The sequence below is a fragment of the Colletotrichum aenigma genome, assembly GCF_013390185.1.
Source record: "Colletotrichum aenigma strain Cg56 chromosome Unknown KSG_Cg56_contig05, whole genome shotgun sequence".
Lineage (NCBI taxonomy): Eukaryota > Fungi > Ascomycota > Sordariomycetes > Glomerellales > Glomerellaceae > Colletotrichum > Colletotrichum aenigma.
Genome location: NW_023500911.1, coordinates 3,658,350 through 3,681,354, shown reverse-complemented (window position 1 = coordinate 3,681,354; position 23,005 = coordinate 3,658,350). Strand labels below are relative to the sequence as shown.

General features: G+C 49.2%; 2 protein-coding genes across 2 annotated transcripts; both read right to left on the bottom strand.

The window, feature by feature from the left end:
• Nucleotides 1–9,447: 9,447 nt before the first annotated feature.
• On the bottom strand, nt 9,448–9,714 carry CGCA056_v008640 (uncharacterized protein; the record flags this gene model as incomplete). Its single annotated transcript, XM_037323887.1, has 1 exon — nt 9,448–9,714. One exon carries the CDS (start codon nt 9,712–9,714, stop codon nt 9,448–9,450), a length of 267 nt encoding a protein of 88 aa, XP_037178048.1.
• A 9,634-nt stretch (nt 9,715–19,348) lies between these two features.
• Nucleotides 19,349–21,411, bottom strand: CGCA056_v008639 (uncharacterized protein; the record flags this gene model as incomplete). Its single annotated transcript, XM_037323886.1, has 2 exons — nt 19,349–19,441; nt 21,289–21,411. 2 exons carry the CDS (start codon nt 21,409–21,411, stop codon nt 19,349–19,351), a joined length of 216 nt encoding a protein of 71 aa, XP_037178402.1.
• Nucleotides 21,412–23,005: the final 1,594 nt, after the last annotated feature.

Sequence of the window (23,005 nt, the reverse complement as noted above, 5' to 3'; positions counted from 1 at the left end):
TCCCAGAAATAACTGTTCAGCCGCGAGCGCGCCCCGTCATCCCCAAACCGTCCCCCTACCGTGACATTCGTTGCACAATTTTCAGCTGCTGTGCTTGAGTTCGGGGTAGATCCCCCTGGCGCCGTCGATGTCGTGATAGCCAGCCTTGCAAGCCGCAAAGCCTCCCCCGCCATCGCCACCAAACCCCACAGACGCTCCCACGATGATCCAACGCGACGACCTCTGCGGATGGATAATGGTGATGTTCACCTCTTGAAACAAGACACCCCCCCGCCATCCCATCCGTCTCAACCCACGATTCACACATCTTCATCCCTTTCATCTTTCCCACTTCGCGCGCGACGCTGCATCATGGCGTCCCTGATCAGCCCGTCGCAATCCCATGAAATTCCCATCTGGCTCCCTCCGAGCTGATTTCCCAACTCGTCGCGCCGCGTGATAGCTACACAACACTGGCATGGATGGAACCCTCTCGCGAGGACTTTTACCCCACGAACACTGCGACCAAAACTACAACCTCAGCACGCCCTCCTGCTTGGTACTGTTGTCGACTGTGCTTCCCATATCATAACCGACATGGGGCGCTGTTGATATGGGCAGGGCGCCATGCAGAGGCCCCAAACAAACCGCAGAGCAGCGAGAAATACGCCGTGCGACGACAACGCAGCCGCCGCAGTCCCGGAGTCTTCTCCGGCACGCATCCCATCCGAAGCAGCAGCTGACAAGAGCGCATCGACCACATGCGCGTCCACGATGTGACCTCCGTAAAATACGACCAAAGTCTCTCTCTTTCTCTGGGAAGACCATGTCTCCAGCGCCCGGAGTGCTGCTCGCAAGGGGGTCTAAAATCCACCTAAGGGGGTGTAGTAGTGCCAGATTGATAGATTCTCCGCGTTATGCACCTTTTATGCCTACTTATACAATGAAACTTTTTTAATACTTATACGTGCACTTAAGTAGGGCACCTACCTAGCTAATAGGTTACTTTAGGGATATATAGCTTTAATCCCTATCTTTCTAAAATATAAGCTATATATAGTATATATTTTATATATTTCTATTTTAGCTTAATTGAAAACTTTTCCATTTTTTTCCTCACTTATATAATTTAATAATTATATAATATATATATAGCTATTTACTCTAACATTAATTAAATAATAATTTAGCATATATTAACTATACATAGACTATATCTTTTTAGAAGTTTGTTAATAAAGAGGTTAATAATATAATTAATTTTTGTTTTATTTTAAGATATTTTTATAATATATTTGATATATATATATAGTATATCTTAAAACTATTATAATTTAAATTATAAATCTAATAATAAGTTTTAATACATCTTGAATATATACATAGATAATTACTAATATATTCTTAATTAATTCTAAAAATATTAACTTTAAGATTAATATTAATATATTTTAATTATTTTATATAAACTAGATATATATTTACTATAGTTAATAGAAGTTTTTAATATAGCTAAAAAAATATCTAAAGCTAACTTTTTAATATAAGTTTAATTTACTCTCTATTTAGATTGATATGTATTAATAATATATTAGCTATATAATTAAAATTAGCTTTAATATCATATATAAATTTATTTATAAACTCTAGCTTACTGTATGACTTATATATTCCTTATATATGTTTAAGTAATACTAATATAAATTATATAGCTTCACTACTATAATTATTAGTAATACCTTAATGTTTATATATTTTATTTACTTATCTTTTATATTTATTATATATTTATTGATAATGTTAACATATGACATTCTTTTATAATACTAATAATAATATAAGAATAATAATAACGCTAAACTTACTTTAATATTCTATATAAAATAAACCAATAAAGTTTAAGGTACAAAACCTTATATAAAAATACTCTATTTATTATAACCTATAACCTTAATATTGATTATGTAATACGTATAGTTACGTAAGCACTTTATGTAATTAGCAGTTTAGCAGGTTACGTTTCAGGTTATCTTTCCCCTCACTTTTCCCTACTAGAGGATGCAACCTGCCAACAACAACAACCAGACTCATCACAATACATCTGTTCCCTTATTCTTATCTATACAATTAAATGCTCATAAATGCTCAGAATTATTACCTTTCATCATAACATTACCACATCTATAACCTTATACCATATAGGCGCATATACCACGCCCCGGAATACGCTTATACCTGTGCTAACAAAATATATTAATAATATAAATATTAATTTCTAACTAAAAAGCTTATATATATAGCGTATATATCTATATTAAGCTTTATATATAGTTAACTTATCCTCTATATTATTTAGTTTTTATTTAAGCTTAATAATCTCTTCTTAAAGTTTATATTTATATTTCTAAATATAAAGTTAATAAATCTTTTATTTAAATTAAAAAAGCTTTTAGTCTCCTTATTCTGTATTTAAATCTTATATATTTTTACTATATATGAACATAAATAGAGAGTAAATAATAATAATAAGAAAAATATGTTATATTTAAATAAATATATATTAAATATATATTCTACTTAAGTAACTCTTAAACTAAAATCATATTTTATATATTTAACTTAAATACTAAACTTAGCGTTAATAAGTCTAAAAAGTTAAATAGGTTATAAAAGATATTTAAATACTTTTTATGGCGTTATATATATTATTACTAATATTAATATATTTACTAAAATCTCTTTATAATATATAACATAGTTTATCAGTCAGCCAGCCAGACCAGTCAGCCAGACGTTGTTTTCCCACGTACACAACAACATCTAGTATTTCTCAACCACAACGCATTAAATCAACTATTAGTTATCGCTATCAGAATCTCCTGAGGGTTCGACATCTTTAGAACAGGTTCGCACGTTATGCCCAGTCTCACCACACATACCACAGCGTCTCCAAGCTGGCTAGGCTCTCTTTGATGGACCCCCCTCGTCGTCCTCTTGAGGTGCTGGACGTTTCCCTTTTTGTTTCCCTTTAAGCAAAACCTGAGATTCCTCTATACTAAGTGCCCCTCTAAGCTGGACCTATATTCTTTTAGCCCTCTAGCGCTTAGTAAATGCTATGTTTATATCCTTAAGGGTATAAAGCTGATTAGTCAAAATAGTGATTAAGTGCGCTATTACCTACACACCCTTTAATAATTACTTAACTATAGTAATAATTAGTATTAGTAAGCTTCCTTAATAAATAGAGATATAACTTTTGTTAAAGTTAGATTATAAAATAGTTTGTTATAAGTTAGAGGGCGTTTATAACTATTAAGGTAGAAGTGTTAAAGGGTTAGCTATAGGAGGTGTAGGCATCTATAAATATATATCAAGCTTTTTGATAATATGGTCTAGGTCCTATAGTGAAATTCCAGCGCCTTAGAAAGCAGATCTAATATTTTCCTTATTAAAAACCTTATTATAGGCTTAGTGGAAGGCAATAAAGAACTCAGACTTAGTGATATGATTTATAGAGGCTCTGATGAATTAGTTGATTTTATCACTATATATACGTTTTAAAGGCGAATAAAGGGTAATATCTAATAGCTGTAGTAGATATAATAAATTTATAGGTATACTAATAGTTATAATATTATTCTGCTTATAATAATTATTAAATTCAGCTGATAAATAGCTCTTATAGCTGTTAATAATAAATATCTAATAGATACCTTTTATTTAGTTTTTAGTATATTTACTAAAATGTTTAATTTAGTTAAAACCTATCTAATTATCTATATCTATTAGCAGTAGGTTTAATCACCTAATTACCTAGAAAACCTGATTCTATAGTCTAACTAGCAAGGTGATACACACCCTTAACGATTATAAACAGAGGGATACACCACCCACCTAAATTAATATATTTAATAACTATAACCTATTCACAGTTGCTAAGCTGGACAGACTTTGCTTTGCCGCATTAATCAGCATATATAACCACTATTAACGCAGTGATCATACCTATCATAAAGCCAGTTTCATCAAAATTATATAGGTCCCCCTCTAAGATGCTATACTTAGCCATCATGTTACATAATAGCGCAAACCACTTTGATATAACCTCAGGATCTTCTTAAAGAGCCTTTTAATAATCATATAGACGATTAAACTTAGTTTTCAGAGCAGGCTGTGAGTCCACAAACCGCCTAGCCTATCGCTTGCTAACAGGCTCGCCATTATGCGCTCTCAGCAGGAGATTAGCCATATCTTCCACACCGCTGAGGCGGAAAGGAAATCCTCTAGAATCCTATTCAATAACGTATTAGAGAAGTGTTTTCTCTTTAATCAGATTAAGTTTATATCGTTAGGGTTAAGCTTATTCATATCGCAGTTAGTTCTTCATTCTATCAGCTAAGGTGCTCTTTAGGATACTATAGGTCTTTGCAGCATGCAAAATGCTTAAGTTATTACCTGCAGCGCGTGTCGATTAGATCGCTTTAATCGCAAGAATGACTTTGTCTTCTTGGGTGTAGATTAGCATTATGGTTGTTGAGATTTTACGCGTCAAAGGTTTAAGTGATTTGGACGTAAGAGTGTTTAGAAAAAAACGTCCAGCTGACTGGTCCGCCCGGCTGACTGATGAACCATGTTAAACTCTTTATAATTTTAAAATTCCTATAGTTTAAATACTAAATAATTTAAATAATATTTAAGATAAACTTCTGTATATAAAAATGTAAAGAACTTCTATTTTAAATATATTAGAAAATATAATAAAAAACTTTATTAAAATAAGTCTTAAAATATACTAAAATAGTAAAATAGTTATATATAATGTGTATAATAACTTAATAGCTTCTATTATAAATAATAAAAATATTTTAAAATTTAATTATATTCTAAACATATATTTAATATATATAGAGTATATAAATAATATAAATTAAATAAAAATTATTTAATAAGGCTTATTTCATAAAATATACCTTTATATATATATTATTTTTAAATAAATCGTTATACTAATAAGTTTAAGTTTAAGCTAATAAATAATATAATAAGTTAAGCTTATAATTAGATTATTATCTTTAAATTATCTCTATTCGTTTTATTATTATTTAATATTATTTAAAGTAGAGAAAATATTAAAATTAAAATAAATAAATTATTATTTATAAATATAGCTAAAAAGTTAATAAAATTAATTAGAGTTAAAAAAGAGTTTATTATAAATTAAAATATTAGGGATATTTAGCTTAAAAATAACATATTTTAAGAATAAATTCCATATATATATAATATATCTCTCTAAAATAAAAAATAAAAAATAGTAAATATTTTCTTATAAACTATTAGCTATAATATAGACTATATATATGTATTATAAATAATATAACTTTATTATTAATGTCTATTATAATCATATTCTATTATAATGTAGTCTTTATTTTATTTAGATATAAATATAGCTTAAAGATAGTTAAAATATAGTAGAGTAAACTATAAAGGGAAAGTTACACTTATATAGCTTAGAAGATCTATTCTTCTAGCACTGCCACAGCCCCCTGCCTGCTTTTTAGACCCCCCTGCGAGGTGTACACCCTCCAGCGCCCAGTTCATGCCCATCCAAGCACGCCCATTAAGCATACCTACATGACACGACGCCGTTCAAGGGGTCCTTCAGCCGCGCCCGGTCTCGCTACATTCCGGCGCATAACCAGTCCACGGACAAACCAGAAGCACGCAAAGGAGACACGCCCGCGCCAGCGCGGTTTCTGATACACCATTCTTTTCTTGCGACCGTCATCCCGGCGGTTTCGCGGTTAAGCGAGGCAGGGCTGAGGTGGCTTGCCCTTTGGAGATCATCACTGCGCGACGGACATGCGCGAGACGAACCTGTTTGTTCATAGCTAAATCCACCAGTGTGCGACGGCCGCAGGACCGACGATCAATACCCAGCTGCCGTTCCGTAAATGCCTTTTTTGGGTGGTGGTCATGGTGTTGCGGCTGTGCCTGTCTGTCGTCGGCTGCCATCCGGTCTCTGCTTAACGTTGACATACCCGTCTTCCTGCACGGATGGTGAAAAAGGTGTTGCTTGCCGTCGGTTGTCGGATTTGCTGCATGCAACGGCCATAGCCACCGCCAAAACACCAAAGCAGCCAACCAACTGTTGGCTGAGGGGTGGGAGTGTGCAGGACCACCAAACCTCACCCAAAAATCAAGATTCTCTCGCATCTCGGATGGATGTTTTGCAGCATTCTTCTACGACTGTGGAATGCAACATATGCATGCGAGGAGAAATAATTAGAAACAATAGATCTCACAACCGAGACTTGGCTTTCGTTTCTCTTGTACGGTTGTGTTCTCTCGCAACGTGACAGCACAGGATGCGATGCGCAACGCACCCACAGCGCCTCCTCTCCATACGAAGGAAATCATCATCATCACCGCACCACGCAACAGGACACGCAAAGATCTCCATTCAGACCTCGCGGAGGTCGCACGCCCGAACGGTCTCTTCCAGTGATACTCGCAACCCCATCAAGGTGTCCCAAGACATCCCCCTTCGGGCCAAATACACTTACCGCGGACCAATCTTTCAAAATGCAAGCGCCCTCGAGCGCAGTCACGGGGTTTCAGCTCGTCTAGGAACGTTGGCAATTCACCGGCGCAGGCGTAACCTTGAGCGGCTCGCTATGGCGCCCTCGTCCAAGTTCTTCGCCCTGTCTATCGTACTTACCCAAAAAGGCCCCTCGGAGAAATCGATAAAACCAAAACCCATGAAAGGCTGAATGAGGAATACGGATAGCGTCTAATCAGTAATCACGGCCCCACGCCAAGATAGTCAAATCGCGAGGTTAATCGCGGGAGATTGCAAGGTAGCGCCGCGAGAGATAGGTAGCGCGCTCAGGGCCCTTTCTCGCTCGGAAGGTTTCCGGTGCAAAGGCGGAAAGCACGGAAGGGCCAAGAGTCAGTTCGTTTTGTTGCTAGGTCCGAATAGAGCGTAGGGTTTATCGTGCACCCGGATCAGGCAGGAGATGCGTCTTCACAAAGGAACAGAGACGAGTTTTGACTGAATTGCTTCATTCGGTTTCTTGTTCATAGTCGCATTATCACTACAGTGTTTCTCGACTGGTATCTGCAATGCAATTCCTGAATTCCCAATGCTCCACCGCTTTTTGAATGCCGCCCATAGAAAAAACCACAGAGGGTATTGTGATACAGTGATCCGTCTCGATATCCTTCTTCCGTTTGTAACGCCAGTTGCAGAACTTTTTTGCGCGGGAATAACACAAAACAATAAAACCCAAAAAAGGACACGAGGACTATGCCCCGTCCGCCCCATAAGCGCTCATGATGCCATTCCCATACCGCTCCCCCATTCCCTTGTGCCCCGCCATGGAAAAATTGCAACAGGAAAAAAAAAAAAAAGGGCACAGAAATATTGGACGTTGTCAAAACAATGGTGAGAAAAAAATAGCGCTCATGCGCGTCGACGTCAGCGGCTTCTGACGGTTGCCCAATGGGACTCATGCGCGTGCCGCTAGAGACGTTGTCGGGCGGGAACAGGACCCCTATGATTCCCCAATGACGTCCGCATCGTCGACATGTGCGTTTGTGGCTCCCCCTCTCCAATCCCCCTCGACTGGCCCAGCAGAGACTGTTGCAGCAGTGAGGGGAATCAGGGGAACGTGAAGGAGGGGGATCCCTTGGGGGTGAAAGACATCATGCACGATGATGTCTTGCTCCCGTCGCATAAGGCGCTAGCATGATGGTGCCAACGCCTTTTGTTGTTGTAGCGAGTGTGAAATGAAGGGACCCCTGGGGAAACAGAGAATTGAATCTCGTACCGCGCGAATGTCGGCAAATGGATTGAATGCCAATGCATGTCGTTCGCGAGGGAAAAGGCGAGGCTCGTATCTTGGGATGAAAGACGAGGTCGGGGACCCCCGTTTCTGACTGAATGTGGATGTGGACAGCCGAGTCAGGCGCAGTGCGTGCGTTGGTTCGGGATGCAAACAGCGAGCACAAGAGCGCTTAGACTGCTGCCTGGGGCCCTGGGCACGGATGGGTTGGTGCTTGGGGGGTTTGCCCAATGGCTGGCGATCCCTTGTCTGCCGAGACCAGGTGCGGCCAATGACGTGCCGAGAAAAGGAGATCTGGTGGACCCCCACCGCGCCCAATGGGAGATCCCGGACCGGGGATGACTAACCCATTGGGCAGAGAAGAAGAAGAAGAAGTGAAGATGGGCTCTGCCGAAGAAGAGAAGAAAAAAAAATTCCATAGGGCGTTTGGGCGTTTGGCCGGGATGCAAACCCAAACTCAGCCACGGTTGGGCAGGTGAGCCAACCGCCCGACGAACGACGACATGTCTTCTCAGCCAAACATCTCATGCGAGATTGAAAGGCGAGGGTCATCTGCAGTGGAGCCAGATCATGTCAGGCCATGACACCGTCGTCTGCTGGGCGGCTTGATTGGCCGTCGTCCACGGGTAGTGGGGAAGAGAGCCAAGTGCCCCACCGGGAGTCCTGTCGGCGCCGTGTCGGCGTCCAAGTGCGGGCCCGTTCATCTGGAGATGGCCGGGGCAGACACAGAACATAAACGACGGAAGAGGCGCCAGGCACATGACTGCATTGTGCTGTTGGTTGGTTGTTGACTTGCCGTTGTTGACACCTGTTGTTGGTTGGTAGGCAATGTGATGCAATTCAATTGCCGTGGCAGGTGTTTGTTGGCTGCTGCTTGACTGCGCAAAGTGCTGTGCCCGTCTTGGGGTTCGTGTTCGTGGGGCCCGTGGTGGGTTTGTTTCATCGTGGACGGGTTGACCCTGTGACGGTTTTCGAAGCGAGGTCGAGAAGAATCCAAAGAGCGAACACAGACAAGCGGGTCAAAGAACCCCCCACCTGACTGGTCGAATGGGAATGCATCTTCTTTTTCTCTTGTGCTTCTCTGAGCCGTTGCCAATTGCCCGCCCTGAAAGCGGAAGAATCGAATGATTGATGAGTCGGCTGGATGATAGGAACCTGACGCAAGCCCCGAGTGCCGCAACGTGCCGCCGTGCAGGTGATCGGCGGCCCTCAGAGGACAGCACGGCCCCGCCGACAGCGTTCGCTCCCATTCCGCGGAGCCTTAGTGCAAACTCAAATGCGGCCTGGGATCGCCGGCCGACTGCTGATCCTGGGGTCCTGGAGCAGGTCTCACTCTGTTGCTCCCTTTTCTGAGGTAGAAGTGAGGGCTGTTGCAGAGTCGGGCTGAGTAAGACTGAAGTCATACCCGAGCCGAGTCGTGACCACCGATGATCGTCGAGACAGCCTTTGCCTGGCGTCCCTGGTCGTTGGTGGTGCGTGTGATGGTCTAGCCCGTCGTGCACCTGGGGAAGTTGAGGCCTAGGCCATCGTCGGTGGCAGTTGGTGTTGTTGATGTATTGTATGTTGAAGTTCGTCGTTGTCGTTCCGTCACCCGTTCACCCGGCCATGGCGGCTTCACTCATTTGTAACCGACCATCTTGGCGCAGCGTTCGCAGTAATAGAGGTTGTGCGCGATGCGGACCATGCCGGTTGAGCTGGAGTCGTCGGTGGAGGTGGCCTCGACAGACCTCGCGCAGCGCAGGCAGCGGAGGACCTCGACGGAGGCAATCGGTCTGGCGACGGAGTCCATGCTTTGTCTGTAGGACGAGGACGCGGAAGAGAGGTCGGAGTCGGAGGAGGACGAGGAGCTGTAGTGGATCTTGGCAGGTCGTGAGCTGGAAGGCATGTTGGTTGTTGGTGGATGTGGTAGTGGTGGTAGTTGTTGTCCTTGGTGTTGGCACGTTCAGTATATCCTCGGTGAAGTTGTTTGTTGGAGTTGGCTTGGTGTCAAAGTCCAAAGTTGGGTGGGAAGTGAGGCCGGTATAAGTGGTCGTGGGAAGGCTTGATGATATATAGGTAGAGTAGCCTGGGAAGGATAAGAAGAGTGGTGCACAACCCAAGAGGGGGGTGGGAAGGCAGGGGGGAGGGTAGCTTAAGAAGAAAAAAGGAGTGAAAATGAGGACCAGGGTGAGGTGTCTGGTCTGTCAGAGGGCGTGCGAGAGCTTCTCCCTCGGGGTGTGTGGGATCGACAGAAGACCAGATGGATGAAGGGCAAGCGTCAAAATTGTGCAAGAAGCGCGGAGACTCTTCTGTCTGTTCGGAGACGGAGGTAACTGGCCGACCGCTGTCTGTCTGCTGCCGAGTCTTCCAGAGAGAGAGTGTGTGTTTTTTGTGCAGGCCCGTGCTTGGGGGAAGATGGTGCAGACGCCCAGCTTGACAAGGGTGCGTAGGTGTCTCTGCGGTCCAGCCCAGCCTCAGTCAGAAGACAGGACAGGGAACCGGGGGAGTGTGCAACGTCAGGCACAAGACTGCGCAGAGGGCAGAAGCCAAGCCCAGCCAAGCCGAGGGAAGGGGCGTGGAGAAGGGGTGTGCGGTGCAGATGCAGAGGGCGTGAGCGAGTTTGTGCAGAGGCAGACGGTGGTGTTCTGCTCTCAAGCGAGATGGTGTGGGTGGGGAGGACGAAGACCGTCGACGAGCAGACGGACACGGTCGGGGATGGGCGAGACGGTCGACGCCGAGGGTGGAGACGGTGGTGGTATGGTTACGGAGGGGTGTGCACCGTAAAGTCGACGTCGGTTAAGGTTCCTGGGGGCCTCGCGTTAGTCCACGCTGCATTTATTACGGTATATGCATGCTGCTGCATATGCACAAAATGAAGGGGCGTGCGAGCATGCATGGAAAGGGGGAGGAGGCCTCGTACGCTAAGTGAATTCGCTCTACCGGGGCGCGAATACAAGTTCAGCTGGATAGGGGGGGGGGGGCCGGGGGCGTGAGCAGCTTGGCTTCAGCACAGTTGTGACGGCAGTGTCGAAGCAAGAGGACGACGAGGACGACGACGGGAAGAGGTGGTCGATGTTGGTTGGTCGGGATGATCTCGACTCAGGAGCTTCTTAGGCGGACTAGACTTGGGCAGCGCTGCGGATGGCAGGTTGATACGGTGGTCAATCCCAAGGTAATTTGGCCGGCTCTTTGGGTTTCGATAGATTTTTGAGGCCTGCTCTTCGCACTTTCGCTTATGTGTGTGCTCGTTTTCTGAGGCCTGCTCGCTTCCGCACTGCGCAAGCGTATATCCTTCGAAGATGGGTGTGATGGGTTAGGTTCTTTTCTGGAGGTCCGGTCAAATCCCTTGCTGAGGTTGTTCTTCAAGCGGAGACTCGGTGTGTTTACGTTCCAGCCAGTGGGGAGCTTATTTCAAGCAAACGAGCCAGTCGCGGACGGCCAAGAAGAAGAAAAAGAAATGTTTCGACGGGCTCAACAAAGGATGCGTTTCCTAGAACGGGGTGTCACGGCAGATGGACGATGGGGTGATGGGGGACGGGGGCTTCGGGGAGTTTTAATACATGGGCGGATTCAGGGTCCAAACGGACGATAATATGATCAATCAGACTTCTAGACCTATTTCTGATCTCCATTCCCATATTTGCGTCGCAACGCTTGATCGCATCCATGGAGGCTGAATCCATCGCCGATGCCAGGATGCCCAGGGGGTCACCCCAAGACACAGGCAGTCAGCTCATCAGTCCGAGACGCTGGTAGACAGTGGCTTGATTGCGCATCTCGATTACAGGACTTCTGGGGGACCGAGGCGAGACGAGGCGAAGCCTGGAGAGAGGGGATTTGATGGAGCTTCAAGCATAGCCGTGCAATACAGACACAAAACGGCGGACCTAGCAAGAGGAACCTGTGGCGCCGGATCAACCAGCTGGTTCCCTCCATCTTTCGACTTCTCATTCATCAAGACGGGGAGGGGAGCCACACGGCCGCGAAGCGATGTCGACGCCGGCCGTCTTACGTGGAATGTTGGCGTCTCATAGGGAGGGAGGCCGCGCGGGGAGAAGTGGGTTCCTTTGGGTTGGACGGCTTTTTCGCTTTACCTTTGACAAAGCAAGGGGGACAGGATAGGATAGAACGGCATGCGGTATATGCGAGCCTCTTCACTCGAGGCATGTTGAAAATAGAGCACGAGGTTGAAGGTTTCACGTTGACCGTGTATGTATGTCAATATGCAGGCCCATGGCCAATTCCACGGCTGCCTGGGGTCGGAATGGGTATCTGGTGAAATCCGAGTCACCAACGACTCGCCACCAACACACGCGATATGAATGGTCGCAATCCGTGGAAAGACATGCGTACGCACACCATCACGCTTAGAAGAGAGCTCAGAAGTCGCAATGAGGCACAAAATGGCGGGAGGTGGAAGCCAAGTCCCCTGACGGGGAGCACCCCGGATCGCCGACGGATCCCCCCTTGTGGACTACCGTCTCGACTCCCCTCAGACCTCTGGAGACGTTCGCAATCCTTTGATCAGAATAACCTGCGACTGACAGAATTGGGGCCGCGCCGGCATGGACGTCTGGGATTGATGTGCCCATTACTTCTGGGGACCGTCTGCACGAAAGCCCCTCCTCCATGGATAATACGGCATATCAACCTCAGAAAGATGGGAAACTTTCTGACGGAGGGTAAATTACAATGGGGTACGGGATATGGAGAAAAAACGCGCGCATGCTGCATTGCAGAGCGAAAGTCCACGCACGCACCACGCCCAAAACGTTGGCCTTTTTCGAAACCCCGTGCGTGGACACTCTCGCGCATCCACAGGACGGGAACGTCCTCAAACTCTGAGTGGCCTTGGGACGGACGGAGGGCCCGAACCATGCGACTCTGGGAGGGAATTGCATATTGCCGTAAACCACCGCTGTAAGGGTCCTGGGTTGACCGGTCAAGGGAGACAGACGTCGGCCTCCATTGGAAAGACGGAAAGGCATGGGAGGGGGCCATCGAGATGTGATACCTGTCCCCGTGGTTGATATCAGCTGGGACTATCCCTCGGGAACATGGTTTGACAAGAGCTGCTGCGGACGAGCACCACCAACCGCAGCGGAAAGAAAGAAGGGTTGCGCCACGCATTGTGCCTCTATTCCTTACTGCCGCCATCCTTTCCCCAATCAACAAGCCCCCCCTCATCCCGAAGGCTATGTTGAAGGATGAGAGAGGACTGTTCGATTCGGGGTCCTAGAGCTTTCCACCGACTCCACATCCCGGCCTTCCGGGAAGGGGAGGGTCTGCCTCTCGGCGAACCGACGGCACCATCGCTGTCGCTGCGCGTGCGAGAGGGACCCGGGGTCGGGGAATTTGTTTGGCGTACAGGCGGTGCTGTCTCTTGTATATTCCAACTGGGGACCGACGGGCCAACGAGAGAGCCGTGGCCCCCAATGATCGAAGCAGAGACCAACACCAAAGATAGGGCAGGACCGCAGCTGCGTGAAGTGTCAATGGGGATGGAGAAGAAGACGAAGAGAAGCATGGGCCAACTCTTCATCAATCTGCGTTTGCCTCAGAGCTATTTCCCCCCCTCGTCGTTTTGTTTCTGTAGCTATTTTCCACCCCATATCATGCCATGCCATTGCCAATGCTGGGGGAGGCGCGGCACAGGGCTGAGAGGGATTAATCTGCGTGAGGGAGTAAGAGAAACATTTCATTTCGATGCAGAGAGTTCAGCGACAGCCCGCGAGAGTTCTCAGCCTGAGACTGCATGGCAATTTCTGATCCATCGTGATGAAGGAACGGCGGCGTGCCCAGAGACACGGCCGTTGGGAGGATTCCGCCGAGATTTGACTCGACTCGGGTTCGGGGGCGCGGGGAGAAGGGCGCTGCGTTGCTCCCGCGGCGCACCCATCAACTTGGAAATTTCCAAAACCCTAAAAATGGGAACTCTATCAAGCCAAGAACTCAACGTGAACGTCCAGACCACCATGGTTGTCCAGGCAGACAATAGATTGAACAGACACAAACCTCCGCCCAGCAGTGCCTTCGAGACAGCAGACACACAACCAACCAACAGACTTTGTGTGACATCCCACGAACAAGTCATTCCATTGGAAGGCAGAAGCAAAGCCCCCTGACAGCCCGCTCCATCCGCCACAAGACCACGGGATGCGAATTTCGATTCTTTCTCGCATCGTGACTTTTTCTCGTTTCCCATCCCAGATGTGCCGCGCATGGCATTCTCCGATTCCCAATCAGTCCCCCAAAACCCCTCTTCGCTCCGCATGTCAACAAAGCGGCCTTCTCGCGATGGCGCACCAGCTAGAGGCAGAAACTCTATTACCCCTCTTCTAGCACCCTTCCTCGGCCTTCCCTCGCCGTCTTCTTTTTCTTTCTCTCTTGTCCTCTTGCAGGTAAACATCTCGACTCAGGGTCGTCTGCTTTTGCCTTTTCCCGGCGAATTATTAATCTCGGCAGGTACTGCAGGTGAAGCCATCTGTGCGCCTATACCTTAGGTTATACTATCCACCAACATATACACCACACAATCTTGAGACGGCAGTCCCCCCCCCCCCCCCCCCCCCCCCTCAAGAGCTTCAAGCCACAGTGTCTCGTGGTTGGTCAATGCAGTATTGCTCCAAACCCTTCTGTTCAAAAGCTCGCCAATGTTTTGCAGTGTACCCGGCCACGGCGAAAAGGTGGCTGCAGCGGTGGCTCACCACCTCAGCTCACCTCACCCACCGTCTATGCAACTAGCCGTCATAGTCTCAGCGGCCTCGGCAGCGACGACGGCGAGGAGCGAGAGCAGAGGCGGGATTACCGGCTGTTACGGAGTCAACCACATGGCGACTAGGAGCTGCCGTCGGGGGTAGAGCAATGGAAAACTGTCCGCATACGGTATGGCTTCTGATGACTCCCGCAAACTCTCGATCTTTGCGCTGCGTCGCGCGACCCACCCTGGTCGATCCCGCCACCTCTTTGTCGATGTCCAAACCCAGGATCCCGTTTTCTTCAGCTCTACGTTTTCTGGATGGTGGTGTACGGCGGACGTCCCTGAGTGGTCGCGTGTCCTCCGTCAGGTCCTGATGTTTCCTACCGTCCCAACTCTCTTTTCGACATGTATCCAATTGAATTATGCAAGCCGTCTTGTCAGTCTGAGTGACTTCCATAGGGCAGAGACTAGCGCGGGAGGGGAACGGCGGGCATTCCACTTAGTGTTGACGGTGTGTGTGTACTCGTATGTGTCTATGCGAGTAAAGAGGTGTCACCTCGCGTCTTCGCGTTCTTGACTGATACGTGCATGCCTCGCTCCCAAGAAACGACCAAGAAGCTCAGCCAACCACCACCACGTAACCTCGCCCGAGGAGCCTTTCCTGGCGCCGAGCATTCTCTCGTTCGTGCCCCTCTAGCTCTTGTGCACAACGCAAAGGCTATAAGCTATGCACTATGCGCGGCGTGTTACCGGGAAGAATGCGCAAGAGACTAGAAACAGACAGCACAGCGTAACTCCGCATCGTTCATCAGGTGTTTCCATCGGCCATCTCGCATGGCATCGTCGTGTTCGAGACGGGAACATCACGCATCGATGCTACTTCCCAACCCCTCACGTCAACCATTGATTCCCCCCGTTAGCCCGTCCCGTTATCAACTGATACTCACGAGAGACATGGGGCTGGCTCTGTGGTGGCCTAATCAAACACCCGCTTGGTTTCTCAATCCCGTCCGGGGGACAGGCACGAAAATTGCCCAAAGTGAAATGCCATGCAGAAGAGGATACAATCAAAAGACCACGCAAGCCCTGTCGTACTGCCGAACGCCTTCGCCTCCAGACTTTTTACGTGTATCCGTATCAAACAGTGATAACAACCCTTGCGTAATGCACCAAACCTCGTCCATTCTCCAGATAATCTCACCACAAGAAACGCGCCCGTGGCTGTGGCTGCAGCAAGCCATGCCCGGCCCTTGGCCCTTGTAACTCGCTCACTCACCCCCGTTGCGCGTTCACACACAATCGTTAGCACTAGCAGCTGTCTAGCGCAAAACCTCAGCCTGCCCCTTCTGATCCTGCCGTGCCGAAGTTGCTGATGTGGACATGATATGATAAGCACGGCAGCGGGAACAACGCGCAGGCTGCAGAATGCGGTGCGGGCGGAACGCCAGTGTTACTGTTTTGCTCGCCAACACAGCACCAGGCTGCATCGAAACAGTCACGCCTTCTCGGCAGGCGGGCTGTTTTGTCAGCGTTCGAGGGTTTCGCCCGGCCGGAATTAACGACGGATACACAAGACTGAAGTTCCAATTCCTCAGGGTTATGAATCTCCCAACTCCGTGCTTCCCCTCAAATGGAGCGAATGTCGCGTGTGTGGTGCGAACACGGCACCGTCGGGGTTGAGAGTGTGAGGCTTATCTCCTATCCCCCATCTCCCCCAAGACTCGCACCCGGATACCCGTTCAAGTGCGAGGTGCCCGTCTTTGTGTGTGCCCCATCAAGTCCGCCCGCGCCGAGGGTGCCGTTCCGTGTGGTGCAGAGCTGCGGCCCCGAACCTCCTCGTCCTCCTTGCTCGCATTCGGTCAACCGGGCATTGTGCTACGTGCATAAACCCCGTGACCTCCACGTTCCCCGTCAGTCCCAATAACTCAACTAGATTACAGTAGACACAAGACGTCTCTCTCTCTTGTGTCTCTGTGTCCTCGGGATCCCACACGCCCCCTCTCATAGGGCAAAGGCTTGGACCCCTCGGGTGTCGTCTCATGCCCAGCTGTTTTGCGCAGAGGAACTGACATTGGCAGCGACTTGAGACAGCCCAGCCAATCATCGGGGCGGATCGAGCGTTCGGGCTCGGCACGGGCTGGCGGACTGGTCAATAATTTTGACTCATTAGTAAAGAGGAGGAAGGACCCTTGCGGGGGGGTAAACTTATACAATTATCAGATAATCCGTGTGTCAAGGCGTGTCAGTGTCTCGCCTTTTCTTCCTCTTTGTCTAAGCGGCCACGGGGTCTTGGGCTGCCTCTGCCTCTGCCGCGTCTTAGTGTGTGTGTGTGTGTGAAGACTGGAGAAGACGCTACTGCGAAAGCCGTCGTTGAGCGGGAATGGGGGGTGAGTGAGGGGTGGAGGGGCAGACTCACGCTGCCCATCGAGTTCCCTGTCAGGTATCGACCATTTCGCCGAGGCATCGTGATCAGACGAAGAATCCCATCCCGCCAGCTAACCGAACACCGTAATTCTCCCATCACGATTCACCATCGAACATCGACATCGTTATCGTCCTCCTCCCTAGGGACCAAAATGAGATCCAGGGCAAGGCTTCTTGTTCCCTTCAGTAACCACCGGTGGGCAACTAGACACCTCTTTCACCGGTCCGACGGACTCTTGTCTTGGCCCTCGAGCGTTGTTCTGCGTCTCCAGACAGATGCCGGACAACACAGCAGCACACCTTTCGCTCCGTCGCGAGCGCGTTCGCATCGTCGATGTAAATACACTACATCGCCGATGAGGGGGCGAATTATACAGAGACGCGACGCTCTCACATCGCCGCATCAACCCACGGACGCGACTATTGGGTGGGATGGGCAATAGTGATTGGCATCCCACGTTGCCGTAATCGTTGACTGCTGCCCGCATCGAACAATTCCATCAGTTCTTACAAAGACGGCTGCCAATCACACCAACTTGATCGGCATTATCAAGCCTTACCCGTTGCAAGCCCCCATCGGTCGCACATCAGCTCCCAGCAGCTAGGTAACTGTGGGGATGATTTGCCCATCGTTCAGTCAGGTTCAGGTAACCCGAGCGGCCATCGACAGGCCGTGTAACTGTCCACGATGTGGTGATGTTCGCTTATGCATTGCGCGCGCCGCTCGGGAAGACGAAAAGAGCAACATCAGCCGTGTATCATGAGGTGTCGACGCGGCAGCAGGTGATCCTGGCGGGCATGTGCACAAACAGTTGATGATACGCATAGACGGCTGTCAAGGCATGGTGTTTCTCAGACTGAATCTCAGTGTTGTGGCATGCTTCGAAGGGCCGTTTGGCGATGTCTTCGTGAGTAGACGACCACGAGAGGATGGCCACAACCAGCGAATCACCGTAATGCAAGCCAAGGCTCTCCCCATCTGCATTCTCCAACGCGTTATTTGAGTTATCCCTGGGCTGATGATACCCAGCAGTCTCTCTACCAAGACTTCTGGTCGGTCACAAAGCTGTCTCGCGACATCACGATGATGAGAGACGCCAAGGGTCTGTCTGTCTCTGCACAAGGCACTTGGGAGACTGTAGGCGTGTCGTGTCGTCGTCGTGCAGGGTCTCTCATACCGAGACAAGCCTCCTCCGGCGCCGTCGCGGGAACGCGGCAGCAAGCAGATTCTTGTCCCCGGAGCTGGCTAACTGACAGGCCCCGCCCGCGTTTCTTCTTTTGCACATCGACAATCGACACCAGCATCGACGGCCGACATGGACAATCGCACAATCCGACAAGCGCCGTCCGGTGAGTCTCACGAATAGCGTCTCAGCGCGATCTCTTCATCGTCTGTTTTCCACCTTCTACACTCCCCCCATTCTCGGGCTCATCGTCCGCGGCAAGCAAAACCATTCTCATGCTTGTCATCGAAACGAAACGCGATCGAAACGCTGCTGGTGGTAATCCCGTACCTGTTCCATCCGCCGCTTGTGCTCGCTTGCGCGTGCCATGTGCCCTTGGTGCCTTGTTCCCAACTCGCCGGATCTCGATGACATGCCAATGTTTCCAATTATCTTCTCCTTCGTCCTCTCGATCGACGATTTCACAATCCCACTGGCAAAAAGTTTTTCTTCGTATCCCATCTCCGGCCTGCTCCATCGGCCACCCTTGCGTTCATAATTCCCTCTCCTCGGCTTGTCCATTTTCTGCTAGCCCTCGGCCGGCACCAAGCTCATAATTCCATTGCATCCCTTGGAGGAGGGTATCGTGCCCTTCCCCAATTCGCATGCAACTATCGCGTACATCGCACTGCGCTTCCCAACCGTGCACCTGACATTGATCCGGTTAGTTTGCGATCGCGATCATAGACGCCGATGCTAGGCATCGATATTAGTGCCCGCTATTGGCCAACGGTGCACACTGCTGCCGTACTATCTTCACCCAATAATCTTTCTTTCAACGGCTCACCGTCTCATGTTTTGATGCGTCCGTCAGTCTGTCCGCACCGGCTCTGTGGGCCTGGTGTCAGGCGTCCCGATGACGAGTGTCTCTCGATTCTTCATCGTCGATGAGCAAAGCTGGTTTTTCTTAGGGCTGATGGCAACACTATTCATTCCACTCGGCCCAGATTCCAACTGGATACCGGGCCACCTTTTCCCCTCGTTCGCAGCCTGCGCCGCGTCCCTCGGGGATCCTCTTCGGCGAAGGACCTTTTTTTCTCGCCATCGACGATTCGACTCTCGCCTCCCTACCCGCAGTTTTACCCCCGAGGCGTTCTCCAGCACTCTGGGGCCGAGCCGTGAGCTCCATTTTGACATCGCCGATCTTGCCCTCATTTCAGCAAAAGGCCGTCAGCTCGCCCGGCGCAGGATCCTTACAGGGAGAGGGGGGTGCAGCCTCGGGGAGGAGCAGCAGCTGGTTCACCAAGGCCAAGCTTCTGCTCGGAGGACCCAGTGGGCATTTTGCCCTGGGGACACCCGTGCTGATCAGCATTGCCCTCCAGCTGGGTGAGGAGTCATCGCTGATGGTTCCGCTGGAAATGCCACCTCACCGAGTCTAGACCGTCGTCGAACTACGCTGGGATCTGGGGGGCAGGCTGTCAGGTTCCTGGTCATTGGGTACTCTCCCCCAAACCGTTCTCCGCATTTCATTGTGTCGAGGAGCGAAGGTTTATGGGTGCAGATGCAGACTCTCTGCCCTGCGGCTCTCGTGGGTTTCTCCCTCTCTCTCATTCACACTCTCTGTTGCCTGCTCCTTCAGTATTAGGCTGAGTGGGACCAACAGAGTCGTATTGCTGGGGCCATGGCCAGCGTTCCGTTGGCAGTTCAACCGACGCACGCTCTCTTTTTCCCTGTTTCCAGTCGCAGTGTAACCATACGAAGAGTCTCGAGCCAGTCGCTCCTCCCGTTTGATATGGTGCCATTGCTCGGGGCTTGGCTGGACGTGACAGGCCATGAGGGCAAAAAGAAGCCGTGAGTTAAATGGTTAGACCACACTCTGTTGCCTCAGCTGACTCGACTCTTTCCCAATCATCGTGAGAGGCAGTCGAGGGTGCCTGTCCCGTCGTCTCAATGCTCTTCTGCCATCTGAAAGCACAGTTTGCCGTGTCCCGAAGGCCTCGTTGCCTTAGTCAAAGGGAATGCTATTTCTCGTGTTGTTCAGAGTCTCTGAATGGCTGATGACGGCAGAGTTCACGGCACGCCCGAAGGCACGCCGAAATCTTGAGGCTTTTTTCAGAAAAGAAACCATGTCTCGTCGAGAAGGGCCCCCCTCTTCTATGCGGCATATGCCATGCCTCTTTTCCCTCAGGGTGTGCCAATATCTTCATGCAACGCAATTTCATGTCGTCCTGCCTTTAACAACACAGCGCGCTAGTCGCGCCTGATCGTCCACCTCGATAAAGCAATACCGACCTCCAGAGAGAGAGACCCTCATTTGCCGTTACCCCCTTCTTGTCCCTTGTCCAGCAACTGCCATCGAGGGTCTCGAGCAGCCGTCTCGCTTCACGCCTACCACAATCTCACGATGCCTCGGAATGTCGTTCCTTTTCTCCCTCTTACACCCCCGTGATCTCCAGCTGGCATCACGGACATGCCATCCCAAAAGGGAGGAACGCTAACACTGACCCGCCGAGCGAACCGGGGGTTCGATTGGGGACCGGAAGTGATGCTCGGGGTCTAGAAGCGCCGTCGACGGGATGGCATGCGACGCCAATGTGCGATGATGAAAGTGCCTGCATGATTGACCGCCAGGAAATGGAATTAGGCGTCTCCCGATCGATAACCTTGGTTTGATCCTTGTGAATCTGGATTTTGGGTGGTCTTTGTCGTCTCCAGGGATGACGATGGGGGTGTAGGCCGTGACAGACGCGCATCGCCAAGGTGCTTCTCAACAGCAGCAGTTGTCGTGCGATGGCATGCGAGTCGGATCAGCCCTCGGCGTACGGAGAAACATGGCGAGTGGGACTTTGTCAATCCTTCAGTAGATACAGGTGAGATGCGATGATGGTGCGTTGCTCAACGTCGATCCTGTGGTTGACCTTCTCACGGCGTGCGAGAGACGTCGTCGCGCCGTTGAGGCTATACTACGGCTCGGCATACGGCGTCGCTTAGGCTGGCTGAGACCCTTGGGCTAAAGCACGCCCGCCGTAGTGTGAAGTCCCTGTATGCGAGATGAAATACCGGATAAAGTACAGCGTAACTTCGCTTGGGGAAAACGGTGGTCGGCCGTACGTATACGGTGACGACAACGGCGCCCCATGAGAGGCTGTCATTTTCCGTCCCAAGAGACCGACGGGCGTCGACAAGAACTCACCGCATGATCGGTTACTTCGGCCATGGTGCCATTTCTGCCGTTTGTCCAGTGGCTTCCATACAGGATGAGGGCCCGAAGGCTGAGGCTCATGATGCCGCTCCCGAGGTGCTCCGCTCCGTCCATTGCGGGGCCGCGGGGTGCGTCCAAGTCTCGGAGAGTTAGCTCCGGTGGGGGAAGTTTCCAGCAGACGTCGGGAGAAGCGGGATTGGCTTGGCTTTATGCCTGGTGCTTGTGCAACGAACGACTGCTGGGTTATGGTTTGATACTTTTTGAGTAACGAGGTCGTCCGTCGTCGTATCGGCCTCCGATCATCTCGATCGGCGGATGAGACCCTTGCTTGCGGGCGTCTCATGCAGGCCTGAGATGGTTCACGCAGGGCTTGAAGGTGTCCAGATGAAAGGTAACGTTCAGGGTAATATCCACTCCCCCATGTATGGAAGTAGATAGAATTGAGGATAGGCATTTGTGTGGACAAGGCAGCATTTTGTTGCTTGAACATGTCCCCCCTCGGACATGCCATCCGCGGAACCAACCTGCGAATCATTTTGTGTGCTGTATACATACTTCCTAAGACGAAGGAAAATTTGCGTGTCACGATGGCCCTTTTGGTGTTGCTTCTCCGCTTTATTCTGCGCGGAAGGGTGCGAGAAACAATGTCTAAGGCGTGGTTGCTACCAGTCAGTCGACATGTATGTAGCGGCGGTTGGTGTTTACCGATGAGCGGGTATCGTCCTTAACAGATGCAACGGCGGTGAAAGACACCTAGCTAGAGGATTGAAAGAAAGTCTAACCAACCTGTTCATAGAATCGCATCGGGCTGGCAGTCAACGTTAAATTCTGACCGTATGCAATCTTGATCCCATCCATCAACCGACCAGGAAAACAATGAAATAGACATACAGCACTACTTGTGCTTCAAAGATGGTGATTTACTTCGCTACGCCGACATACTCAGCAGCACGGTCTGAGGTGTGTGTCTCGTAAACATGATTCTTCCCACATTTCCTACGGTATTACAACATTACCTTGCCTCTAGCTACATAACGTGATCTGCACTTGGAAGATGACGCTACAAGTGCATGAGTAAGTTTGCCGACTTTAGATATGATGTAATGGGTTGACGGACAGTTTCTACATGGCCCTTGTGACCCGAAGACTCTACTCGCTTGCCATGCGAACACCAACTTCATCTACTCATGCAAACACATCAATAAACAAGAATCAGCTAGTAGCCAAAACTTAGATCGTGGGCAAGCAGTGGCCTGAGGGTCAGAAAATGCATCGAGGGAACATGTGGTATGCTGGAGTAAGCTGTTTGCAGACAGAACATGCTCACATAGTCAGCACAAGGAAGTTTTCTTCTCCCCTGGATTCAGTAACAAGAGACTGTTGAGAAACGATAACATGAAGCAAGAGTTTTGCAAGTCGGGCAGTGTTCGTAAGCTATCCGGGCTGTGTCCCCTATAACCCATGATTAAAGAGAGAACGATAGAAGTAGTAATAAGGATAACGACTACAATAACGACGATAATAACGATGACGACGATGATAAAAATAATAACAACGAAAGCGAGAATAGGAAATATAATAATCACTTTAGAAACAGGCTACATATTATATACGTGTGTGCCCAGATAGGTAGCCAAATAACACTGCCCGACTAGCAAAACTCTTAAGCAATTCAGCTTCTAGGAAGCTCTGGTCAGTCAGAAATGCA